The sequence below is a fragment of the Rhinichthys klamathensis genome, unplaced genomic scaffold (genome assembly GCF_029890125.1).
Source record: "Rhinichthys klamathensis goyatoka isolate OS25496 unplaced genomic scaffold, OSU_Roscu_1.1 h1tg000011l_1, whole genome shotgun sequence".
Lineage (NCBI taxonomy): Eukaryota > Metazoa > Chordata > Actinopteri > Cypriniformes > Leuciscidae > Rhinichthys > Rhinichthys klamathensis.
The window spans coordinates 10351515-10370000 of NW_026606564.1; the positions used below are offsets into that span (position 1 = coordinate 10351515).

At 41.8% G+C, this 18486-nt stretch overlaps 1 protein-coding gene across 1 annotated transcript; it reads right to left on the bottom strand.

The window, feature by feature from the left end:
• Positions 1 to 2662: 2662 nt before the first annotated feature.
• Positions 2663 to 9848, bottom strand: LOC130099337 (zinc finger protein 239-like). Its single transcript, XM_056264982.1, has 3 exons — positions 9699 to 9848; positions 4063 to 4193; positions 2663 to 3862 (listed from the first exon to the last, which is right to left on the bottom strand). The coding sequence occupies exons 1-3, from the start codon at positions 9704 to 9706 to the stop codon at positions 2910 to 2912; spliced, it is 1092 nt and encodes a 363-aa protein (XP_056120957.1). The 5' UTR covers positions 9707 to 9848; the 3' UTR covers positions 2663 to 2909.
• Positions 9849 to 18486: the final 8638 nt, after the last annotated feature.

Below are 18486 nucleotides of genomic sequence, written 5' to 3' on the forward strand. Positions count from 1 at the left end.
TAAATTAAATATAGGCTACTGGGGGGCGGGATATATACCTGCACGTGAAGCTTGCAGCAAAGCACTGGCAAAAGTAGCCTAATGATTATGGATGTGGAAACAATAGCAAGGAGATATTTTAATTGTTTATTAATGAACAAGTGTTTACTAATGGTGTGTTCACACCGAACGCGAATTTAATTATTTGTGCGAGTAGATTGCATACATAGTCAATGCAAAGACGCGAATAGACGCATCATTCGCGCCGGGCGTCGCGAATGACGCGAATTGGGCGACGCGTTTGCCGCCAACGTCTTCCGCGCAAGTTGAAAAATTTGAACTCGAGCTGAAGATTCAAGCGTCGAACTAGACGCGATAGACGCGTATTTGACGCTCTATTCGCGTTCGATGTGAACACCATTACTCTCAAGTGTATTTTGTGCGCTTCAGTGCCTAGATTTACCGTGTTGCCGGTCGATCTTGGCAGCAATGATCTTGTCGAAAATATTGCATCGCGTGCATCTGGCATCGAGTCTGGCACATGACATAGGTACACTTTGGATCATTTCCACATATTTTCTATCTATCTGGGTTGGGACGCACGCTTACACACACACACACACACTGCAGCCTCACGTGCGACGAGCCGCGTCTCTGGGCAGCCGCGTAAACTAGTGTTTTTCCGCCACAGCCAATCATGCTGCATGCTTATTGTTTCACTGACGTTGACGAGATTAACCACTTAGGTACCGAAATGTGGTACCGAAAAACAAGACATGTTTCGATACTCGGTAGTATCGAGGCAATTCGGTCGGTACCTAAAAAGTACCGAACTCGGTACCCAGCCCTATCTGTTATATCACCTTTTTTCAAATTTCAGTTCAGTTCATCTTTAAGGGTGGATGCAAGGGTGGGAACTAGCCCCAGGACGGAGAGGTCAATGAGCACTGACCCCGGGATGGAAAATTTTATGGGTGTTGTCTTAAGGAGGGGCAAGACCACTAAGTGGATGTGAGCCTGACTCACAGGGTCTAGGGGAAGCTAGAAACCACCACAGAGCTGATGGCCATGTCGGAAAAGACCATCGCAGAAGCGGTGGAGGAAAAGACCCCTTCGGAGTCAGTAAAGTGGAAAACCATGGTGCAGCAGAAAGAATGATGATCCACAGTGGAGCTAACAAGTAAAAAACCTCCTCAGATCTGCACAAAACATGTGAATGGCCTAATTCAATGTCCGAACTCAAAATTTTTCCAAAAGGTGACAAGTTTGCATGCATATTTGTGGAATAATCAGGGGCGGATCTAGAAAAATATTTATGGGGTGGCAAGAGGGGGGCAGGAATTTTTGAGGGGTGGCAAACATGGCAGACGTTTATATATATACTAAATTTAATCACAGTCAACACAGTTTGATGAGAAATCGTATGTATACAAAAGGGCATTATTTGTATTATTATTTGTATCTTTTTTTGTGGGGGGGTTTGGGGTCACCTGTGAGTACAGGGCTGGACTGGGACAAAAAATCGGCCGGGGCATTTTGGCCCAGACTGGCCCACTACATATGATCATAAACACAACCGAACTTTGCACTCCCTTGAATATGTATACCAACTCCTATAAAAACCACTAATGTCATAAGTGAATAGGAGTGAGTAAGAGTTAACAGATGAAATAACTACTAAGTTGAATTATAGCCCCACTCCACAGTGATGAATGCTAAAACAAGCTATAAGCTGCATTGGTATAGCAATAGCGTTTTTTCCCACAGGATTTTGGGAAATCTGCGGTGAGTGCACCTCTCTCTCTCTAGGGGGGTTCGGGGGCATGCTCCCCCATAAGAAAATTTTGTGCTTTTTAATGTTAAATTCATCAATCTGGTACACTTTGAGAGTTCAAAATAAAGAGCTCCAACCCATATTCAGTGTGCAAATTGAACAAAGAAAAACTCAAAACTCTTTTAGTTGTGATATAGTGTCTGTCTACATTACACTACTATATAATAATAGTTATAATATTATGGCCAGTCCAGCCCTGCGTGAGTATAAAGGCAGGGGTGCGTTTAACTTTTGGAGCCAAGGTGTGCCGACCTTTTTTATATATATTATTTTGTTGAGCACCCAACTTGAGCGTTTTACTGTGGAATACTGTAGGCTACTGCTTATAAACACCAGGCAGATATAATGATATGAAACAGATGTGCTTTACTCATCTCACTTGCACAAAATAAATGCAGTAATATAAAGCATAGAAACGCACAGGTGAAATACACTGAAAATATGCATTTAAAAATTTGGTCGGGTTGAAAACTTATCTCTCTGGTAATGGAAATCGGTCGCTGTTGTCTCTTGCTGTCTCCCGCTCTCGCGGTCAGATCACCGGAAGTTTTCGCCGGAAGTATTTGCCCACACAATAAAGTACGAACGTCAACGGTCGTCATATTGTGCACGTAGCGAATTCACTGCAGTCGGACATGGGAGATTCGCGCTCGTAAATTGTCAAATTGGCCATAACTTTTAATTCGTTGCTGCCAACTAGGGTGGCAGCAGGGGTGGCAAGGCTTTCTTTTAGGGTGGCATTTGCCACCCTATGCCACCCCGGTAGATCCGCCCCTGGGAATAATAAAAAGTCCACCTCTGCCAGTGGATTTTTTAACAGGAACGGGATCTCATTTGGATCACTTTAGTTAATGACTTTAATATGCTGCTTTGGTGTTAATCTGGTCAGCGAACTCTATGAAACATATGTGAATCAGCAACACAATGTTAAACATTCTGATAATTACAGTAATGCAAGTGTAAGAAAAATCACAAATGAAGATTTTAAACTTTATCAAATGTAATTTAATTCAATAAATGACTGCATGCCCCCTTGGGTATGTTTTGGACATTTTGAATCACAAATAACAGGATAAAGTAGAACAAGGACAATAATTCAGCACTTATTAATATCTGTGCTCTTATGGTCTTGTATCTCCAATTGTACTGACATTCCTTTTAATTTTGGGCAATACTTCTTACTGTGAATCTGTGCACTTCTGGAATGGCCGAATCTCTTGCCACATTGATGGCATTGATACGGCTTCTCTCCAGTGTGAATTCTCTCGTGTCCTTGCAGACCTCCTAACTGTTTGAAACTCTTTTCACAATACGAACACTTGTAAGGTCTTTCTCCAGTGTGGATCCTTCGGTGAACTTTCAACTCAGTGGCTGTAGTAAAAGCTTTACCACAATCAGAGCACAAATACTCTTTCACACCAGCGTGTATTTTCTGATGGTCTTTAAAACGGCCGAGCCATGAAAACGACTTTCCACAAATAAAACACAAGTAAGGCTTCTCTTTTGTGTGAACTTTCCTATGGCCCTTTAAATCTGATTCCTTAACAAACTTCTTACCGCACTGATCACAATTAAATGGCTTTTCTCCAGAGTGAATGAGCTTATGAACTTTGAGACTATATGACCATTTGAAACACTTTCCACACTGATCACATGTGAACGGCTTCTCTTCGGTGTGAATTCTTACGTGTCTCTGAAAGGATCCTTTCTGTGAGAAACTCTTGCCACACTGAGGGCATGTGAACGGCTTCTCACCAGTGTGAAGTCTTTTGTGAATCCGAATGGTTGTTTTATATTTGAAACTCTTCCCACATTGAAGGCATGTGAAAGGTTTCTCTCCAGTGTGAACTCTAATGTGATCCTTGAGGCTTTGTTTAGTTGTGATGCTCTTTCCACATTGAGGGCAGGTAAAAGACTTTTTGGCTTCTGTTCTTTGAAATAGTTCTTGTCCTTTTTTTCCTCCAGATACAGCATCATGAAGTTTCTGATACTGACGTTTGTTCTCCATTTCATTAAATTCTTCACTTTTCTCTTGCATGTTCATCACGTCTAAAATGAAAATATAATTTAATTACATGTGAAGTTTAAATGTCACTTATATTTGTCCTTGCACTATTGATAACAACTATGCCAATTTTTGCTTCCATGGATATGTAACATCAGCCTATGATTCTATTAATCAGTCAGAAAATATCTTACATTCAGGTTTTTCAGCAGTCATTAATGAAGAATCAAAAATAGACACCAACCTATTTGTTCCTCTGTATCTTCACATTTCACTTTGCATGTTTCTGAATTTCTCATATCGCCATTCTCCTCTTTAATAAACTCCATATTTACAACGTCACAGCTCATTGCTATGTAGTATGGAGGACCAGATCTGGAAAAAAGGTGATTATACAATACATTACTTCATAGAATTAATTCCACTTCAACTTTATTCAATATATAAAATAAATGCATTTTAAACTCTAAATGAGACCCCTGTGTCTCACACTGGATACAAAATAAGCTATAAAAAGTTATTGTAACCTTGGGGTGTGTGAAATGTATCTTCGACGATAAGTATTTTAGAAAAATTCCAGTCTGGATTAATGAAAAATCATAGTACTGAGTCTGCACTTCTAAGAGTATTAAATGACATTGCATTATTCGTTGATTCTGGGAACTCTGTAATTTTAGTGCTCCTAGATTTGAGTGCGGCATTTGATACAGTTGATCATGACATTCTTTTATCACGCCTCGAAAAGTGTGTGGGCATTCAAGGAACTGCCCTTAGCTGGTTCAGATCTTATCTTAGTAATAGAACCTTTTCAGTAGGTATTGGTTGCACCGTTTCACCTGTAGCACACGTTACCTGTGGTGTTCCTCAAGGGTCTATTCTGGCTCCCATTTAATTTTCACTTTACATGCTTTCCACTAGGTTCCATTTTTAGGAAGCATGTAGTGTCTTTTAATTTTTAATGCAGATGACACCTAAATCTATTTACCTTTAAAACATAATGACAAGCAAGGCCTAGAATCCTTGCTTGCATGTTTAGATGATGTACGATCTTGGATGTCTCTGAATTTTTTGCATTTAAATAATAGAAAGACTGAAGCAATTGTCTTTGGGCCCTCTGTGGCAAAAGTAAAACCAAATATTAATTGTGGTAATTTAAATTCTTATATCAAACCCACGATTCGTCCCTTAAGTTTGATCAACTTGTAAATTCAGTAGGAAAGTCATGTTTTTCCATCTTAAACTTCTGTCCAAAGTTAGAACTTTTCTATCTTTTAGAGACCTTAAAAGAGTCACACATGCTTTTGTTTTATCTCGCTTGGACTACTGTAATTCACGGTATATTGGATTACCCCTATCCTCCATGTCACAGCTTCAGATGGTTCAAAATGCCGCAGCCAGGTTTTTAACTGAGGTTTGTAAACGGGAACACATTACTCCGATATTAGTGTCTCTTAATTGGTTGCCAGTGTGTTATAGAGTTGAACTCAAAATGTTGTTGTTTGTTAGTCTTTAAATGGTCTGGGACCTTCCTATTTGTCAGATCTTTTAAACGTGAATAAGTCAGTAAGATCCTTGCGATCCTCAGACAGTATTACACTGTCATATCCAAGAACAATACTGAAGTTGCGAGGTGACCGTGCGTTTTCAGTGGCCGGTCCTAGGATATGGAATAGTCCTCCTTAATCTGTGAGGTCTGCATCGTCCATAGATGAATTTAAATTTCATTCATTATAACTTTTGGTCTCTTTTAACTCAAATTTAACTCCCTGGTTTCCGCTTGTACTGCTATAGTAACCATGGCAACAGACGTGGACAACTGCGTTAAATCCAGGCACGCTCACGCTGTTGTTGTTTCGTTCAAACATTATGGGCCATGGCAAGCAGACTTTAGGTCAAAAGGAGAACTAAAAGGCGGCGTGGCATTTTCAAGATGCCGAGAGCTTCACGTCTACGACTAACATCGACTTGACAGAGATGCCGCTCTTGCATGTACTTTATTAGACAGGTGATCAAATGTACATAAAACTAATCAATGTTATAAAGCTCAACATGACGAAATGTTAGAATATGATCAGAATGCTATTATAATGTTGATCTAGCTTACTGCTAGTCTCATACAGCCAACAAACAAACACATAGAAAAACATTATAACTTGATAATGATAGTGTAGACCAAGTGAAACAGCGCTGGGTTACCTCACAAGTTTCATTCGTCTAATAAACCGACCTGTGTGAGTATTAATTCAGCACTTGGGGGTAGTTCGGTAGAATTAAATGTCCTCATTTCTTTATATCCGCGGGACTCGCGTGTGGCACTGATATCGCCGTGCCTCATAACAGTCATGTTAAAAAACATCAATGTTTTCACTCATCCATAAATATTATTAGATCCATCGGCATGACGACAATTTCCATGATTCCGCTTATTCACTGAATCATCAACCTACACCTTTGTTATTGTAAGAGGTTAGCGAACCCTAGAGGCGAAAAAAATTACATATTGTAGCTTTAAGTGTCATAGTATTCAATTACTTTTACTGTTTTAGATTTTTTGCCCTGGTATTAGAGCTGCACGATATATTGTTTTAGCATCGATATCGCGTTGTGCGCGATATTGTTTTAGCATCGATAGCGCGTTGTGCGATAGTCATATCGCACATCTTGCAGTGTATATGGATCGTAGCTGATCCGTGATCCGTATGTGATTCGCGGATTAATTGCAAAGTTTAACCATCATAGAGTGAAAGTTTATCATTTGCATGTGTTTCCTGTCGGTTCTGTCAGTTTAAACATCAAGACTGGAACTGAAGCGCTATTTTCTGTGCACACACACAGAGACACTCAAGCCGCCTTTCCACTGCACCGGTCAAACGACAGCCGTCGGACCGGAAGTCATTAATTTCCAATGGAGAGTCGTACGGGAGCTGCGGGGAGTTCCGATCATATGCGTGCGCGGACAATTCGGATCCGATTTGAGCTTTGGATCCGTTGAAATATCTGAACTTCTGCGAATAGACCGTATGCGGCCGGCCGGATGTGATGAGCGCGAGGCTAGAATTACCAATATTTTAACTCTTTAATGTTATTCTGTAAACGCTATTTCTGTAAAATGTCGGTTATTAAAAATTATGGCAGAAAAAAATATTTTATAATTATGAAATCAATATTTATATTGATTAGCTCTATAAAATCTACTATGTTTTTATTTTAGATGTATTAAGGGTCATTTGTTTTGTGTGGATATATTCATGCATGCATTACATTCATTAAAATCATTAATTTTACCATTGTGAATATCCAAGGGTAACGATTGCTTCACGACTAATTTTAAAGTTCCGTGCGACTGACACTAGGGGGCGAAATGCGATAATCGTATGCGAATGTCGTGTGCAGTGGAAAGGCGGCTTCAGACATCACATGAACGCCGAATTCAGTTACTTTCTTTTTGAGCTTAAATGGAAACATCCATACAAAATTAAGTCAAAATGCCCAATCTCGACGTGTATCCTCATTAACACAGTCAGTTATGTGTTGTAAATAAATTGAGGGAAAAAAACAGATGCGTATCATTATATTGGATCCGTGCATTCGTCTTAAAGCGACAGCAGCCTAATATACCCACAGCTGTTTGTGTCACCAATATTTATCAGACAACCAAAAAAGATAAAATCACTTTTGTGGCTTTATAAAGATAAACTGTATTAATTAATGAATTTAATTTAATTTATACAGTGAAGACAGTGCTATTTTACATTTGATTATTCAATGCGTGTACCTAAAAAAAAAATGGAACACTGTTTATTTTATTTGTATCTTTCTTCAAATATATTTATCTATGCTTGTAATTGGTTAATTTTTTTCTGTGCAGATTCGGTCCCCTACAAAATCACCCCAATCATCCTAGAATGATTCACAAATAGAGCTATTCAACTCATCAAGTGAAATTTTTTTAATATCGCTATATATAAATATATTTATAGCAGAAAAACAAAATATCGCAATGTCAGTTATTTCCAGGCTGGCCAATAGAGGGCACTACGGCGTCACCGCCCTAGTGCCCTAGTGCCCTAGTGCACAGATTTTTTTCTGTGCAGATTCGGTCCCCTACAAAATCACCCCAATCATCCTAGAATGATTCACAAATAGAGCTATTCAACTCATCAAGTGAAATTTTTTTAATATCGCTATATATAAATATATTTATAGCAGAAAAACAAAATATCGCAATGTCAGTTATTTCCAGGCTGGCCAATAGAGGGCACTAGGGCGTCACCACAAATTGTCAATATTTGTGTATTTGAAACATTAAATGCGCCCAGTTTATGTGAAAAATACGATAGAAATTCTAAATGACTGCTTTTTCTACACGTCTCCTCCACCTGTCTGCGCGTCTCCTCAGCTCTGGGGCGCTTGATACCCCAGGGAGGGGGGTCTGTGGAGCAGCTTAGCCAATTGCTGATTTAAGAAATTAATGTTTGACATAAACTGTAGCCAATCAGCAAGCTCAAATCTAGTCCGCTATGGGCGATTCTTTTAGCGTTATTTATTTATTTAAAGCATTATTTATTTTTAGGGCCGGGACTCGATTAAAAAATGTTATCTAATTAATTAGAGGCTTTGTAATTAATTAATCGAAATTAATCGCATTTTAATTGCATAAATATTTGAACTGAGAACAGTGAGAAGAATTTTTTTTCACATGGATTTTTAGTATACCATTGAATAATGACTGAATACATAAGCTTAAGCAACAAAATATTGTTTATTTTTGGTCAACCAAGTCCAGCAGAGCAGTGCAATTGTATATGTTTTGCGTTGAGGTGAAACTTGAGGGTCGATGTGCTGCGGTGATATGCGAATTCCTTGTTGCATAGCTTGCACACAACCATGCTCTTATCGACGCTTCCATCCGTTCGTTTTTTATAACAAAATTTCCCATCCACGGGGCCAACCATAGAGGTCTCGTCAGCTTCTTCGTTCATGTTCACTGTGGTTTGTTGTTGTCTGAAGCATAGACTGTAAAAAAAGTCATGAACGCTAGTTGGTGCTCCAGTATAATCGGTCCGCCGTAACTAATCCAGTGAGAAACGTTCCGCGGTGCAAAAATAAGTGTGAATAAAATGCGTAAAAAAAATGTTTTGTGTAATTAATTAATCTTAATTAACTCGTTAAAGTCTGTAATTAATTAATCTTAATTAACGCGTTAAAGTCCCGGCTCCATTTATTTTATAAAGGTTTTTGTAAAGGGAAAATCGATTTAAGGGGAAATATAGTCCCTTACTGAAAAAGGTGTGAAGGCAGAGAAGGGGGTACGTAGAAGGATGTTAAAAGCCTCAGGGGGTAAAACACACTAAAAAGTTTGAAAACACTGGGTTAAGGAATAGAAAAAAATAAACATCTCCGCACAATACACAAACCAAGGGCAGAAAGTAATATAGAGAGGTCACTTGCAAAGTTAGGTTAAAGATACAAACAAAGAGGGATTCAACCAAATAACATATCAATAACAAGGTAGAATTTACAGACTGTGAGCTGAAGAGTAATATTCAGAGAACAAATGTGTTTTTAAGAGGTTTTTGAACGAGAGAAGGGTGCATGCTTTACGGATGTCTTGAGGAAGAGCCACAACGCTTAAAGACCTGGCTCCCATGGTTACCAAACTATTGAAATGACTGAATATGGCACAGATATTTTTCACCAGCCGCCACTGGTTATTTCCAATGTCGTGCAGCCCTGCGTGGTATTGATTCAGTATCAGTATCGAAGTCATAATTTTGGTATCGTGACAACATAATGCCCAGTATATTCTTAGTGAATGTCCAGTCAATTGACCACAAGCTGAATGATTTTAGAGCTCTCTGTCAATGCTCTCTGTCTTACCGAAACATGGTTTGATCATGTGACCCTCCTCCACTCTCGCTCTGCGCGCGAACCGGACCCTGTCCAGTCCATCATAAGTTTGCCTGCGACATGGAGGAACACAGCGCGGGTCCACACTGCAGAAGACGATCTGTGAATAAAAAGAAAAACAATGGTTCAATTAATTGGAGATGGTTTGGTTTGAAATGCCATAAAAACAATCATGTCAAAAAAGTGGAAGCAAATCAAATCTTTTCCACCACTTACAACATCACCATAAAGGTCAGTGCGATGAGCGTTTAGAACTTGCTACAACCTCAGCCACGAAACTAAGCAGCATGAAAAGTTTTCTGTCCCGCAACAAAGCTCGTTGGAAGCTTACGAACAGAAAAGTTATAATCTCTCACTTACTTACATATCTCTGATGTTTGCATTACTTTGTTAAATCATGTGCAATATATAAATAAAAAAATGTAATAAAAAAAAGCATAACTAATGTAATTGTTGTTCATAAATTATACAACCGCTGTGTACTGGATTAGTTATAAATTATTTGACCATAACAACACTATAGTTGTGAGATAAGATTGTTGTGCATTTCATACTTGCCTCGTTTGGTTATTTTATTTATTTTGTTATTTTTTGTTGTCTTTCTCTTTTGTTTTTGATATGTAATATTAAGCTATTGTTAACCATATTCAAATTCCTGTATGCATGTGAAATGACTGAACATTGAACATACATTGCCACTACTTTATGAATTTTAGACTGCTTTGATTTAAGAACTTTTTAAGGCCTTAATTTGTGGAAGAGCTAAATAAGACTTTTTAAGACACACAGAAATGTTCAATATTAAACGTTATCGACAAAATCCCAGGTAAAATGGAGAATTAATTTGTCAATATCACACATCCCTGTGTTTGCTCGCTTCCGTGTGTAATTTATTCATTATTTGCATTAAAGTCATAATTTGTCATGCTGTTAAGTGGACCAACAGTCACGTGCACACTGCAAAGTTTCGGTAGTGAATAAATACTTAATTTATATACAGGAGTGAATTCGTAAAATCGACACATAGTGTCACTGAAAACATCTTCAAATGCTCTCCTGAAGCTATGCGATTTCCAGACAGCACTGACTGAGTCCACTTCAGTTACAGGAAATCAAATATAAGACATTAAAATTACTCCCAAAATCAAGAAACCATAATAACAACAATTATTGAACTAGAACCAGCACTTACCAAATAAATGCTCCGTACAATAGAACAAGAACAGAGGGCTGAACTTAAGAGGAGTTGTAGTTGTTGCTGTTCTTCTTCTTGTGTTGTTATTGGCGGGTGGCAAAGAAACGTATGTTGAATTACCGCCCCCTACTGAACTGTAGTGTTGAGCTTGACTCGTGGGGGAATATAAGGCTATAATAGGGCTTAAGTGTTGCAACACAAATGATCACATCGAGAACAGGGAAATATATTAAGAACTTTTGGTGTTTATAAGATGTTAGTTACTTTCTAGCGGACCCCCTTGTTTTTTTGAGAGCATTATATAAACAAAGAAAGAAGCTGTCACAAGACCATATCATATTAGTGTAATTCCAGTTTTGTGCAAATGACAGGTTTGAAACCTCAAAAGCCCACACGGTATCCTTTTTTCCTAACAGAGCTTAATGGGAACCCATTTTAACATTTAATCCTTAAAACATAATAGTACCCTATTTTCATGCTACTACTAGTTTGTTTTAGATACTAATGTATCTAAGGTACTGGTTGAAGACTTGAGATTTTTTAAAGTCGACATTTATGTGATGATGACAGTCGAGTCGACGTCAAACGCCTGTTTCCTTGTGCACAGATATGGCAAATGACACAGTGCTGCTCACAAGGCTTTTGCTCCTACATGACAGCTTATTTGTATCAGTTCTTTTGTCTTTGGGTTCTTCTATTTCTCACAGATTTCTGCTCGTTCTAAATCAAATACAGATAAAGTAGCACAGTAAAGATTACATTTATGCATTTGAGTCATTGCGTGTGAATTAATTAATAAAAACCAAGAAAACGCTTAATGATCGAGGCTTAAAGGTCGTATCAGCGATTGTGGGGGACGTCACTTCTGTTTGTGTTTGAAGCGAGATCCCAAACAAACCAAGTTCCCTTATCGAGTCGTCTCTCGACATTCCGTATGGGGAAATCCATTTTCCTCGAATTATGAAGTCTGATTTGAATAACTCTTTTGCTTGCAAATAGCCAATGGCGATCCCGCCATCACCTGATTGGCTGACACTCCTCAATATAGGTGACGGCGGGCGCCAAAACCTCAGAATCTTTTTTCTTCACTCGAGTCTGTTTCACCGTTAATGTACGCATTCAGAGCGGAATATAGTAAGGAGTATTACCCGCGTCGTAGGCGAAACCTCGGGGAAACCCGAGAAGGTGGCTATTTATGCCCCCGTGCAAAAAGCCGCGGACGAGTTACCTGTCTTTCATGTAGCGGTCAATGCTTCCCCGGTGGCTGGCGCTCAGCCCCCGCCGCAGCATTCATTAAAGCCCCCCTTATTGAGTCACGTGAGCGCGTGGTCGATGCTACCGACGGCATCACAGTGGGTGTTAAACACGATAAAACACGGCTATACGCTCCAATTCGCTCGCAGCCCACCCCGCTTCGGCGGTGTGATTATGACAGAGGTGTCAGATGACAGTTACTCGTTACTTCGGGCAGAAATCTCCTCTCCTGGCCAAACAAGCAGTAGAGACAGTACCCGAAGAGCAAAAAAATTCCGGTTTCTACAGCCGTCATTTTCTAGTATCAAAGAAGGATCTTTGGTACTAGAACTAGGACCCCGTTTTGGATCTGAGATTACTGAACAAAGCGCTCGCGAAACGCGCGTTCAAAATGATAACAGTGAAGCAGATCCGCGCGCACATTCAGCCCGACGATTACTTCATTGCAGTGGATCTAAAGGATGCATACTTCCACATTCAGATAGCCCCGCACCACAGGCGCTTCCTTCGGTTTGCATTCGAGGGTGTGGCATACCAGTTCAAAGTGTTGCCGTTCGGGGTGGCCCTGGCCCCCCGCGTATTTACAATGTGCATGAATGCAGCGCTTGCTCCCCTGAAGCTCAGTGGAATGCGCATTCTGAACTATCTCGACGACTGGTTAGTCATCGCGCGGTCGGAGAGTGTCCTCGAGGAACACAAACACAGACTCCTCGCCCACCTGACAGGTTTGGGACTGTCTGTGAACATGCGGAAGAGCGCGCTTCAACCGTGCCAGTCCATCACATTCATCGGTATGGTGCTGGACTCACGCGCTATGATCGCGAAGCTGTCAGAGTCGAGAATCCAGTCGATTCAGAGTACGTTAGCCCTATTCGTTCAAGGCAGAGCCATCCCCTTAAAAACGTTTCAGAGGCTACTCGGTCTGATGGCAGCTGCAGCCTCCGCCTGCAGACTGGGCTTGTTGCACATGAGACCGATTCAACACTGGTTACAGAGACGCGTACAGCCGCGGGCGTGGAGAGCGGGAACGGAACCCCTTATTATAACGCGTTCATGTCTGGAGACTCTAGCACCTTGGTTCGACACGACCATGTTCGAGCAGGGGGCTGCTTTGGGCAGAGTGGTCAGACGCGTAGTGGTCACTACGGATGCGTCGCTGTCAGGCTGGGGAGCCCTCTGCGATGGCAGACCGGCATTCGGTACGTGGATGCGGGTTTTCCTCCCGTTTGTGAAAGACCGTCATGTTCTCATCAGACAACAGACAACACGGCGGTGGTGGCGTACATAAATCGCCAGGGAGGTTTACATTCGCGATCCCTGCAGGGGCTAGCGAGGCGGCTGTTATTTTGGACAGACAGAGTACTACTGTCGATTCAAGCAGTGCACGTGCCGGGCAGTTTGAATTGCGACGCGGGCATGCTGTCCAGGGATGGCATTGTGCACGGGGAGTGAAGGCTTCATCCGCAGATGGTAAACATGATCTGGAATCTGTTTGGCAAAGCGGAGATCGACCTCTTTGCATCGCAGGAGAACGCCCACTGCCCGCTGTACTTTGCATTGACGACGGCCCCTCTAGAGGGAGACGCACTGTCGAGCCGCTGGCCGAAGGGTCGGAAGTATGCTTTTCCTCCGATCAAGCTAATGCCGCTGGTGCTGCAAAAGATCAGGGAGGAGAGATGTGCGTTGGTTCTAGTAGCGCCCAAATGGCCCAACCAGCCGTGGTTCCCGGAGCTAGTGAACATGGCGCCGAGAAGAGACCTCCTATCTCAGGCGAAGGGCACCATATGGCACCCCAACCCGGAGCTGTGGGACCTGCATGTGTGGCAGATCAGCGTTGAGTATCACAGCGGGTGCTACAGACAATAGCAGAGGCTAGAGCTCCTTCGACGAGGCGCTTATACGCTCTGAAGTGGAAGGTGTTTGCTAACTGGTGTGTTGACAAAAAGGAGGACCCCAGGAATTGCGATATTTCCATTATTTTGACCTTCCTACAGGAACGTCTGGATGTTGGCAGTTCGCCATCTACACTGAAAGTTTACGTGGCCGCTATTGCTGCTTTTCGTGATGTGCTGGATGGCCATTCAGTGGGGAAACACCCTTTGATAACGAGTTTCCTCCGGGGAGCGAGGCGGCCTTCCCCATACCCCGCCCCCCCGCCTTCGTCAGATGCCGGTCTGGGACCTGTCGTTAGTGCTTAGTGCGCTGTCTGACCCACCTTTTGAACCAGCTAACTCTAGCGTCATTAACCCTTTCACGCATACGATCACACCGGTGTGATCAGTCTTGGCTGGTCCCTGGAGCGTACGATCACACCGGTGTGATTAGTCTTGGCTGGTCCCTGGAGCGTACGATCACACCGGTGTGATTAGAACGGTCAGTGCATCACGTGATCAACTGCTAAATTCAAACGTGCTTTCGCGCCGCACTCAGTGCTGTCATATATCACAACTATTGAGTATTTTAAACCACATAATGTTTATTTTAGGTTTCAGACATTTAAATACACATAAGTACTAGCAAAACAATGATTTGGAGTTTGTAAAATACACACTGTTGTCTAATATGGAAGCGCCAATAATAATCCTTTCCATTATAATAAGACGAAACGTTTTATTCATATCAGATACACATTGTGTAAGTAGCTTTACATTTTACCCTATTCGTCTCCCAGTTCACTGGCCACTTACTTTCATGTATTTCGTGAGAAGCAACAGATCCAATTCTCTGAAATGGAAACAAACTAACATGGCGCCGCCCATCGCGCATACAGCTCAACTAACGCGATCGTTATAAAGGTGTTTAACCAACAAAACACATCCACTTGCACATATTTGACAATCGGAATACATTTGTGAATATTTTGAATAGAAAGGAAAAAAGTCACGTGACACGTGTCACGTGACAAGCAATGACGCGTCACCATGGAAACATTAATGTGACAGGTTCTAAATAACGGTCGCCTTGAAAAACTCACGCTGGCGGGTCAGTTAGAATATTTTAAACTTACGTGTGAAAGGGTTAAAGTACTCTCATTCAAGACGCGTTTCTGCTCGCGCTAGCCTGCGGGAAACGGGTGGGGGACTTGCATGCCCTGTCAGTAAACAGTGCATGTATGCAGTTTGGACCGGACGATTGCATGGTCAGACTTTTACGCAAGCGCGGATATTCGCCTAAAGTGCTCTCAACGCCGTTCAGAGCCCAGGTGGTTACAATTCCAGCATTTTGCCCCGATGAGGACAGTGTTTCAGTGTCTCAGAAGTACGCTTTGTGCCCCGTGCGTGCTTATGTGAACAGAACTAGCCATTTTCGAACTTCAGAGCAGCTCTTCGTCTGCTACGCGGGTGCCAAGAAAGGCGGCGTGCTGTCGAAACAGAGACTATCACACTGGATAGTGGAGGCTGTGCGACTGGCTTATGCTTCTCGGGGAGCCGTTTGCCCTATAGGGGTGCACGCCCACTCCACTATGAGTTTGGCGTCATCATGGGCATGGGTGAAAGGCATGTCTATTCAGGACATTTGTTTCGCGGCAGGTTGGTCGTCTCGTAATACGTTTGCGAGATTCTATAACTTGAATATTCCTTCATTCGCACCACATGTACTGTCAGTGCAGGGAGAGGGAGCTGAGCTGTCATTGGACTAGGCTATAGACACGCCCCGGATGGTGCGCGCTCTAGCTGCGGTTCTACCAAGTCGTGCAGACAGTGCGAATTTTTAGCAATAGCTATCATGTTCACTATATATTGTGTCCCTTTATTATGCCCGCATTCATAAGCCGGCAGTGTATTCCTAAGCACCAATCACATTGCTGCAATTCCCCATTCACTTCAGTTCAGCGTTGCTTAACAAGGTGGGAGGGGCTACGTTGGTGCGGATGCCGACTTGGCTCTGTGCCAATAGGTGTTTCAACCAGGTCCGGTGCCTGACCCTGAGCTGTGAGAGGTAGTGCTTGTGCTATACTTGAGCTCGTTGCAAGCTGGGCAGGCTTTTCCCACGCAGCGGGGGTTTTATTGTTACCCATTCGTAATGTCGAGAGACCGACTCGATAAGGGAACGTCTCTGGTTACTCATGTAACCGTAGTTCCCTGAGAGGAGGGAACGAGACATTACGTAACCTGCCGTGTGGGAAAGACTTACAGTCTCCTTACTCTCGTTCAGCTAAGATTCTGAGGTTTTGGCGCCCGCCGTCACCTATATTGAGGAGTGTCAGCCAATCAGGTGATGGCGGGATCGCCATTGGCTATTTGCAAGCAAAAGAGTTATTCAAATCAGACTTCATAATGTAATGTGAACGTAATACGTAATGTCTCGTTCCCTCCTCTCAGGGAACTACGGTTACATGAGTAACCAGAGACGTTAGCTCGCCCCTCCCTCCCATTTCGTGCATCATGAAAAAAAAAGATCATGCACGCGCATTTCTTAAAGCGACAAACAAACGATATTCAGATTGACGTTCTACCTCAATGATGGCTTATTCTGCTGGGTAAGTCATTATACTTGTTTTTCTAACATAATTTTATAACCAAGTAAATATAATATCTGTTACTTGCACTTTCAATATTGTGTATTCTAAAATAGGCTAATGCAGAAAATGTTTTTAATTTTTTTTTACTTTATATGCATGAACATTATGTTATCAACTACATATCTAGCTTCCAGCTTTTCTCCCGGCTAACAGAATAGGTTTTTTTTAATATAAATGGTTACAATCAAGTTGTCATAACATTGCCTATTATCATTTATTTAACTTGTACAGTTCTGTACATGGGAGAGGAAGAGGGAGAGGGAGAGGGAGGGCTCGGGCTGCTTCCCAAAAGCTGCAGCCTACCACAGCTGATGTTGAGCGTGTCCAGCTGATGCGGGAAATTTTTCAAATCTTTAAGCTCTCTCCACCGTTCAAAAGCCTTCCCAATTATTATTTGTTTCTTTAATGAATAACGACGGTTTTCCCTCGCCCTAATCCTCCTTCTCTTCTTGGGGATTGCCTCTTCCATGTTCACTGTATCTGGTCCGTTGATAGACGCGCTGGCTTCTTCTTCAGCTCTGACTTCGCGTGCAGGCGCCGTGCGTGAGCACAAAAACAAACAAAACCCGCCCCTGTCGGTGATTGGTTGGAACACTGTTTATTTTGGTTTTGAGTGGTGGTTGTACCCATTTGTTTTTATGTGCAGATCTCAGAGCCGAGGCTGCCTACAGAGACGCGTTTTTTTGACAGCCTGCTTATGGGGCGGGCAGCTAGCGGATCGTTAGGAAAAATTAGATGAATGTGATAATTTATGTTTGGGCCTGAAATCGCTGATACAACCTTTAATGGTATATTAAACAGTAACAGTAATAAAAAAAGACAAAATGCGTTATACATCGTTAATAAAACACAGGCAGGTTTACTGATTTGCAAAAAAAAAACTTTACTCGCACTTAGATTGTAATTTTCTGAGTTTGGTCTTTTAATATCAATTTCTTAGTACATTAAGCCACATTAAGCATTTTTTACGTTAAGCATTTTAGAAGGTCCCCGAGGCGGCGGGTGTCGTGATATTATCATGTACAAAAGAAGTCCCATTTCATTGGCTAGGCACCAACCAATAAAACGACTCCTTTGCGCTCTCCCTCTGCCCCGCCTATTTAGTGTTTAGATTTCCGAAAAACAAAACACAACATGACGCGTGGATTGCAGCAGTTAAGCGAGAAAGCTGGATACCAACTAGCAACTCTTTTTGCATTTTGCAAAAAAAAAATTTTGCATTAAGAAAACTATGCCTAGAGTGAGATACTGTATATAAAGATTTGGCCTGAGGATGTAATCCCACAAATGCAGGATTGCTGTGAGCGCACCATCTTGCACAGCAGGATCTAGCATACTTTACATCAACCGTTTTGTTTTACATCCAAACTTGCACTGATAATGTCACTGTTGAGAAACAGATCATATTTCATCAAAACAATAAACAGTGGATGACCAGGGGTGTCAAGCAGCTGCTGAGGGATCAAGACACAGCGTTGCCACATCCAATCTAAAAAAAGGTCAGAAGGGTGCTCCGTGGTATGAACCCCAGGAAGGCTGCTGGCCCCAACGGTATTCCGGGGAGAGTACCGAGGGACCAGCTGACTGAGATTTTTACTTTCATCTTCAACCTCTCTCTGTCGACCTGCACTGTCCCCAAATGCTTTAACCCTTCGGAGTCTTGGGATATTTTGGCTGTTTTTGAGTAGTTTTTATTTTTTTTATTTTGCGACATAAAAAAATGTTTACCATACCAATGTTTGGTATCATTTTTTTCAGCACAACATCACCTATATGACCAGACAATT

Excerpts from the sequence above, each read along its gene's own strand:
- LOC130099337 (XM_056264982.1), bottom strand. Across the intron at positions 3,863-4,062 it reads AGATACAGAGGAACAAATAG|ACGTGATGAACATGCAAGAG; the intron begins GTTGGTGTCTAT and ends TTTTCATTTTAG.